Here is an 8,459-nt window from a genome sequence, read left to right on the forward strand (position 1 = left end):
ATCAGCTGATCATTGGTCTCTTATTGTTGTTGCAAAAATAAAGCTTAATTTATTGTAGTGTAATATTCCATTTAGAATGTTACATTATTACGCTGTTTCTTATGACAGTCTCTTGTGATCGGTTGGGTAATCGATTTTGTCTACCTTTACCAGATATTTAAGGCACCTTTCTTATTTACATCTTTTTTTACCTTTTTTGTGATTTTCTTTTTACTGAATTAATTTTTTCTATGTTACCTGTTAACATTGCTTTAACGATGAGGGGCTTTGATAGAGTTAAGTCGTGTAATGAAGTTTGTGAATCGTTCAACGCAAGTTTAATAATCAAAACTCTAATTCAAAAGGAACAGTGTCAAAAACCACCAAACGATTTGAAAAAAGAGAGCATTAATAATAAGGGAAAACCAGGGAAGCCTAAAGCTGCAACAAATTATAGCAAATCGTTAGAGATTATACGAAAATTTATTGAGAATCCTCATTCCTCGACTCCACTTCTTTTAAAATATAAATTTTTTTTAAATTTAAATTTAACTTTTAAAATAAATTTTAATTCATTTTAATTTCTTATTATTTAAAGTTATTAAATTTAGTAATTTTTAAAATCTAACTTTACCATTTGAGTACAAATATTGTACCAACTTTTTATTTCATACTATCTTTCTTGTCTTAAAAAGATCTTTAAAGTGATGTAGAAAAGGTGTTAACATTTAAAATCCCTGGACCCCAGCCCAAGAAGGGGTTGAAATTCTATTTTTCATCAAAAGGTAAAGTTAGTAAAGGTTAGGTAAAGGTAAAGTTAGGTAAAAGGTAAAGGTAAAGTTTTTTTTTTTACCCTGATCCTGAAAGTTGCAGTATTCTATCTAAACGGTTTTAAAGTTGTGGAGGGGTTTCAATCCTTTGACTTTTATATTTCTATAGTACATTAGTATTAGATTTTTTAATAGAGATGATACTTTCTATAAGCTACTTGACGATTTGTTAGAAGGCCTGACATACAACCGTAATGAGTTAATTTTTTTTTTTCACTTTCTTTGGTTAGATTTGAATTATTATAACGTAATGGTATAAAGCTTAATTTTTTTTTTAATGATATGTGCGGGCATCGATTCGGGTACGATCATGTAGCCCGAATGGAAATTTGTAGCGTATGAAAAATGCCATGCCTGTTCGGGATTCGAACCGAGGACTTCCGGGTGAAAGACGGAGACGTTACCACTCCCGTCACGGAGGCCGCCAATCTTATTATTATTCTGATATTTAATCTATTTTCACATAAAAATTGAAGAGATTTAGTTGGAAATTCATTGAAAAAAATAAAAAAATATATATACATATACTTGCGCATTCCAGAGAACCTCAGCTCATATTCGGTTATAATATTATTCGTCAATGCTTAGAAAGGGTAAATGCATAGATGCGTAATAATTCTACCCGGGATAAAATGATTCTACGGTTGAAATGATAATGTATCACGACAGAAAATCGTAGAATGCAAGAAACCAGTCCCCGGTCCAGGCATTCAACCCCATCCTGTTCATCAACTGAACATTCTAAATTGATGAGTAGTAATATATTTTTGGTATTTTCTTTTATTTTTTACAAAGACGTTGGTTTTTTAATTTTTACATATTTTAATCAGAAGTAAAAATCAAAATGTAAAATAATATATGTTTTTAAAAATATTCCGATTTTTAAACAAAAGCTACAAGAAGGGTTAAAAGTAATAATTTTCATTTTTTTTTTTTATTACCTCTTTATAAATAATTAACGTCAAAAACCAAGTATGGATTAAGGGTTATTAAGTTCTTGGTTATTGTTTTTATTTGATTTAAACATCTAAATTCAAAGAATAATTAATTTATCTTTTTTAAGTCGATTTTTTTCGCTGGATTTTTAATTAATTATTTCTTGTGTATTCTAAATAACGGAATTCAAATGATTCTTTTTTTAGCTTCATAATGATAATACGTAATTAATATTTATTGTTCAACTAACATAAAAACGGTGTCGAATTAATTCGTTTTCCAATATTATTAGATTTCAATCAGGAATAAGTCCTTAATGTTTCTTTAAAAATAATTTAATCATTCTTGTATTATTTACATACGTTAAATAGGACAGATTGAAAAAAAAAAATACGAATTAAAATAATGCTTGTTATTAGGGGTTTAATAAATTAATAAGCTTTGTTCAGAAATCTATATAAGTTGAATATATATATAAGCAAAAACAATACTTTTTTGTTATTGTGTTTGTCCATTTTTCCCTCTGTACTAATATATCAAAGAAAAAAATATAAAAACCGTTTAACACCAAGAGTACAGAATTTAATAATGCTTCTTACCTTAAGCTTAAACATTAAAATTACAAAATGTAAAAATATCTAGTCAAAATACTAAAAATATTAAGTTAAAATATAAAAAAAATTATTATGTGGCTAGCCAAACATTTCGTACTGTACTTATACATTTTCACATAATAAATTATTAGTACAGTACTCTGTGTGACTAGCCACGTAATAAAAAATTTTTAATTTTATATTTTTAATACTTTGACTACATACTTTTATATGTTGCAATTTTAATGTGTGATTTGAGAAAAACACAGAAAAATTTAACTGATGATGAGGGGAAACCTCGAAAGCGCTATTAAAAAATAATAAACATAATGTAAGAAGCATTATTCAATTCTGTACTCTTGGTGGTAAACGGTTTTTATACTTTTGTCTTTGATATAGATATGCATATATATTTTTTTATATATTATAGGAGTCTGGATAGTATCAAATTTTTTTTAACTTTTTTATCGAAAAAATGGTTATTTGTATGTTTAATTGTTTTGGAAGAAAAATTATATTAAAAAACAAACAAACACACCTTGAATAATTATAATACATTATGTTTTTAAAAATTGTTTTGCATAATGACGTTTTAATAATTATTTTAAAAATTAAATTAATTTCTTATACGACGTAAATATTTGATAATGGATTTATTCTGCTTTCCTTAATTGGAATTGTTTATTTTTGTCCAAAAATAATATGTTTTATTAAAAAAATATAAAAATAAATTTTCATAATTATTAATTGTTTTCTTTTAGAATAACAAAATATTTATCATGTTTTAAAATGATTTTTGTGTAACTTTCTAAACGGTTTTTAAAAACATAAGCTAATTTAGGATTTGAATGTAATCTAATTAAAACACCTGATATGTTTGAAAAGATTTTAAAAATAAACCTGCTTAAAATCAATATGTTAAGTTAATATTTTCTAACTTTCACATGTTTTTTTTTTTTATATATAAATAATAAAAATATTAACAAAAATAAAAGTAATAATACGTAATTAATAATTATTGTTTAATTAACATGGTTTACATCGGATTTGTTCCTTTTTATTTGTAGTAACTGGAATGTAAAAAAAAAAAAATGTAAGAAAATTTTTTTTACTTTCTGGTTAATTAGGCTTAAAATATATTAAAAATATAAACTTTATTTTATTTAAAAAAATAAAATCATTTTAAAAAACCGCATAAAAAAGGAAGAAATTATACATAATTATTTTTTTAATTATTTTTTTTAACTTAAAAAAAAATACTAGTCTAAAATTTGACGTAAAATTCAAAAATAGAAATTAAAAGATTTAATATAAAAATATATATTATTTTATATTTTTTAAAGCGGGGTTTTTGTGAGAGCAGTTTATATTCTTTTAAGATTATTTCATGTTTTTTACTTTTATTTTTTTTTATAATATGGATCGGTCTACAAAGTAAAAAAAAAGTACTAAAAAAAACAGAAATTTAAGTAAAATTTCACTCCTTAATAAGGCTAGGAAACTGAACTAAATGAAAGACATAAAAGAATCTACTATTTTATTATTAAACGCTGTAAAATTCAGAAATATGAATTATTTGTTTACTACTAGTTGTTTAGTTATTTTTGTTTATTATCTTCGTTTTTTATATTTTCATTTATAGTCCCATCATCAATTAAAATCATTAGCGACTTATCAGTGTAATGTACGGGTAAACGTGTGGTCTTGAACAAATTAAGGCAGACCATTCCTGAGACGTTTGGTTAATTGAAACCCAACCACCAAAGTACACCGGTATCCACTATCTAGAATTCAAATCCTGATAAAAGCAATTACCTTTACTACGATTTTAACTCGGCTGATTTACGATGACGAGTTTTATTACTAGACCAACCCCTGGTGGGTTTCTTTATTTTTAATCAGAAAAATATATTGAATATCCAAATGACATCAGACTATAATAATCATAATTTTTACGTTTATTTTTTAAATTAATTATTTAAAAATTATAGAAAAAATATTTTCAAATCGGATATTTAGTTAATATAACTTTGCATTTAAAATATCTTCCTTAATGAAACGAATAAAGCAACAACTTCTTTTAAAAATGAAGAAAGGGTCATCGAACTTAATGTCCATATAGTGAAGGGTAAGGTTTAAACATTTTTTAAAAATTGGTTAAAATGAGAACCTCTTATTTTTTGAAGTCGTTAAAAAAACACAATTGATTTTATCATTTGATTGTGGATTTAATTTCGCCTAATTTAGTAGCTTCACAGATTTAATGATTTGGTTGTCTCATTTTAATTGACTAAGCAAAAAGGAGACTAATACATTTTATTGAGCTTTGTTTATTACTCATTTTTAATCCAAAACAATTTCACCATTTTTTTATGGAAATTATTTCATCAATTTCTTTTAAACATTGTTGGAATTAAATGATCAGTTAAAAAAAATTGACAGGTTTTTTATGCTTTTTTTTAATTAAAGTAAATCATTGATAGTAAAATAAAAATAAAAATATTTATCATAAGAATATTTCAAAAATATATAGTTTTTCATATATTGTAGTTTTTTAACAATAAATAATGCAAGAAATTATTTAAAAAATGAAAAAGAATAGTAAGTTATAACAATTAAAAAAATTAATAATAATAGTTAAAATTATTTAATTAATCAATGAATATTTTTAAGAAAATTCAAAATTGATAGTAAAAAGAATGCAAAAGAGAATTTGTTGTGATTGTGATACAGATTTTTTTTTTGAATAAATTATCTAACTTTCTTCTATTTTTTATGAGAAACACTGGTTAGTTATTGAATAAATTTAAAAAATTAACATTTGAAAAAGCTTTCAATATAGTTTTTTAGTGTTTATTTAGCTCTGTGTATTTGTTTCATATAATCAACACTTTTCTCTCAAGTTTTGAATTTTTTAAATCTTTTATAAGTTGAATTTCTTAAATTTTTCTGTCTTCAGATAACACTACATCCATCTCCTCAAAATTAAATTCTCTTCAGATTTTATTACAATATTTATTTATTGTAAGTACAACAAATTGATCTAAAAATAAGCCTGTTTCTATTCCAGTTTGCAATAATCTGGTTTTACAATAGTTCTCAGGAAATATAGTTCGGGGATCGATTTTTTTTCTGAGATCAAAATATTTTATAAAATTTTGTTTCATGAACTTGAGTATAACATCTATTAAACAAAGTATACCCCATCTTTTTATTCAATTTTTATTACCGCTCTTATATTAACTGAGATTCGTGGTACGGAACCTTTCCAATCGAATTTTATGCACTTCCGCTTATCCATTCGTTCTGAAATTTTGCATACAGGTTTGTTCCTGATTACTATCTCAGAATGGATTTGACAACACAAGCTTTGATGGTGATATTTAAGATTGTGTGAAAGTCAGAGCTTCAAATTAAAAATTTCATGTTTTTACCAATTTTTTAATATCTAAACGCATATGAAAAAATTGTCGACAACATCAAATTTTTAATTTGAAGCTATGACTTTCACATATTTTACATACCAACGTCAAAGCTTGTTGTCAATTCCATTCTGATGTACCGTTCTGAAATTATTTTTTACTCTTTAGTGTGTTTAATTTAAGAGAGATATTTTAAAAATGTTTTTAGCTATTTTATTCGTAATTATATTTGGGGCTTTATTAAACAAAGCATACCCCATGTTTTTATTCAATCTCTCATAATTTTATTTGCGGAAATATGTATTGCCCATTGTGTAGATAGAATTTGGATGTAATGAAAATCTAAAATTGGTGCTTTCAAAATAGGGATTCCCAGTTATTCCGCATTTGTAAACGTAATTATTTTAGACCCCTTAAAGAGTATGAATAAGAAACGAATGAGTATTGTTTAATTCTTTTTAACATTGTTACTTTTATTAAAATTAACTTGAAGGTCAAATTTCAGATATACAAAAAAAGTTAATTTTTGACAAACATGTTTTAAAATGTTAATTTATATATAATTTTTACGAAAAAATGTAATTTGTATTACGTTATTCATTTATATTCTAGAGATTCCAATGAATATTAAAAATGGTACCAAACTTATTTTTTTGTGAGCAACAAAAGTAAATAAATTATAAACTTTAACAATTTCAGTAATATAATATTCTACAAAATCTATTTTACGTCATTTTGTATTTAAATAGGAATTATTTACACTTGTATTTTGCACTTTATATTTGTATTATGTTTTTAAATCAAAGAAGGATTCTTTATTGAAAAAAAGATTCTGCTTAAACATCGTTTAATCAAATTTTACTTAAAAGCTAAACCTTGTAATACATTTAACCATACAACTACAGGCTCTTTTAAAAGAAAAAAAATGATAGCTAAATAAGCCGTCTTGTAATTTTTTTTTAAATTCAAGATATCTTAATGAAAAGATAGTTTTTAGTTCAAAGGAGTTTTCTAGATCAAATCTGGCTTATATATTTATAATAAATAATAATAAAAGAAATCTGTACATTTGTAACACAAATTCTGAATTCATTAATTTTATAATTTTGTATATTTTTTTTAAATATCCCCCGAAATCATATTTTTAAATTATTATAACCAGTTTTAAATACTTAAGTCATTAAAAATTAAGGTTTATTTTGATAAATAAAAAAAAACCCGAATAAAAAAAACATGCATGCAATCTAAAAATTAATTTTAAATTAACTTTTTTTTTTAACTCGATGTCAAATAAGGAAAAAGAAAAATTACTAACCAACTTTTAATTTGGCTTTAACTTCAAAAATTAAACAATTTAAAAAATGTTTTATTTTTAAGTTTTTGATCTCGATTTTAATTTTTCTTTTAATTTGATTCATATTTTATTTTTATTTAAAATAGGGATAGAGTTATAAAAATGCAATCAATATACGGACAAAACCAATCGCAGTAAATGAAAATACAAGAACACTTTATTTTGATAAAATTAAAGAAACCCAGAGAATATAGATTGTTATCAAACTTATACTTGAGTATAATATACTTTTTTTTCTATTATGAATTGACTTTTTCAAACAAAGTTTCTTATAATGATATATGACTGTATATCATTGTATTATTATAAAAATGATGATTAGGGCATGGAAATATTTTCAAATCTTCTCTCTAAACAATTAAATTTTTTTTTGGAATTTAAAAAAAAATGTTATCTGAAAAACCTATGATTGGACTACAGAGGAATTTACTCCATAGAAATTAAAAAAAAATTATCAAGATGATTTATTTGGTGATATAAGGCTGTGTATATATATCCATAAATAATAATAAAAAATTACACAATTCAAATTAGGATCTCCTTTACTTGTTGATAACTATTAAAAATATTATTTTATATGAATTTTGAATGTAATGAAATGATTTATTTTAGTTTTACTTATTATTTTACTTATATTATTTAAAATAATTATAATATTTTTAATTAACTGATCTATTTGTTGGTTCTGTTTATTCGTAACAACAATTATTTAAATAAAATATATATATATATATATAAATTGAATTTAGTTTTAAGGCGATGCCTTTTTTTTCTATGTTCTGTTATTGTTTTTGTTTGTTATTATTATTCAGTTTTCAACTATGCATACAAATTAGTTATAAAATAAGAGCAGATAATTAATATAATTTAATATAAAAGTTTAATATAATTTTTTAAATAAAATTTTCAAAATTTAACGTAAAATAACTAATTACTGAATTAATAATAAATTATTTTGTAATATTATTTTGAATTAACATAAACTTATTGACTAATTATGTATTAAATTAGTTTATTAATTAAAATAATATATACAAATATATTTTACTTACCAAACATAACAGCAGTAATATTAAAAATAACTGAGTATATGGCATTGAATAGGTTGTTGTTAAACGCGATCTATTTGTGATACGGTCCATTGTCGAACGAGAGATAGCAATACGCCAGCTACTTTATACCTTCAGGTGTTACCGTATTTATGGAGTAGGGGAATTCTGTTAAATAAGAGTTTCCACTCCTCTTTTTTAACTCTTTCATCTTTCATTCTTCCCTAACTTTCTTTATACATATAAATTTAATTTATTTTTTATTTACATTCTAATTAAAGTAACCGTCTTTTTCT

General features: G+C 23.4%; 1 protein-coding gene across 1 annotated transcript in view; it reads right to left on the minus strand.

Annotated features, from left to right (window-relative positions):
• The window catches only part of LOC142331715 (uncharacterized), a 29,908-nt gene extending 21,652 nt beyond the window's left edge, over nucleotides 1–8,256 (minus strand). The window contains exon 1 of the mRNA XM_075377755.1: nucleotides 8,167–8,256. Within this exon, the coding sequence (XP_075233870.1) occupies nucleotides 8,167–8,256 (90 nt within the window). The remainder of the gene's footprint in view (nucleotides 1–8,166) is intronic.
• Between the last annotated feature and the right edge of the window lie 203 nt (nucleotides 8,257–8,459).

The sequence above is a fragment of the Lycorma delicatula genome, chromosome 10, assembly GCF_047948215.1.
Source record: "Lycorma delicatula isolate Av1 chromosome 10, ASM4794821v1, whole genome shotgun sequence".
NCBI classification, from domain to species: Eukaryota; Metazoa; Arthropoda; class Insecta; order Hemiptera; family Fulgoridae; genus Lycorma; species Lycorma delicatula.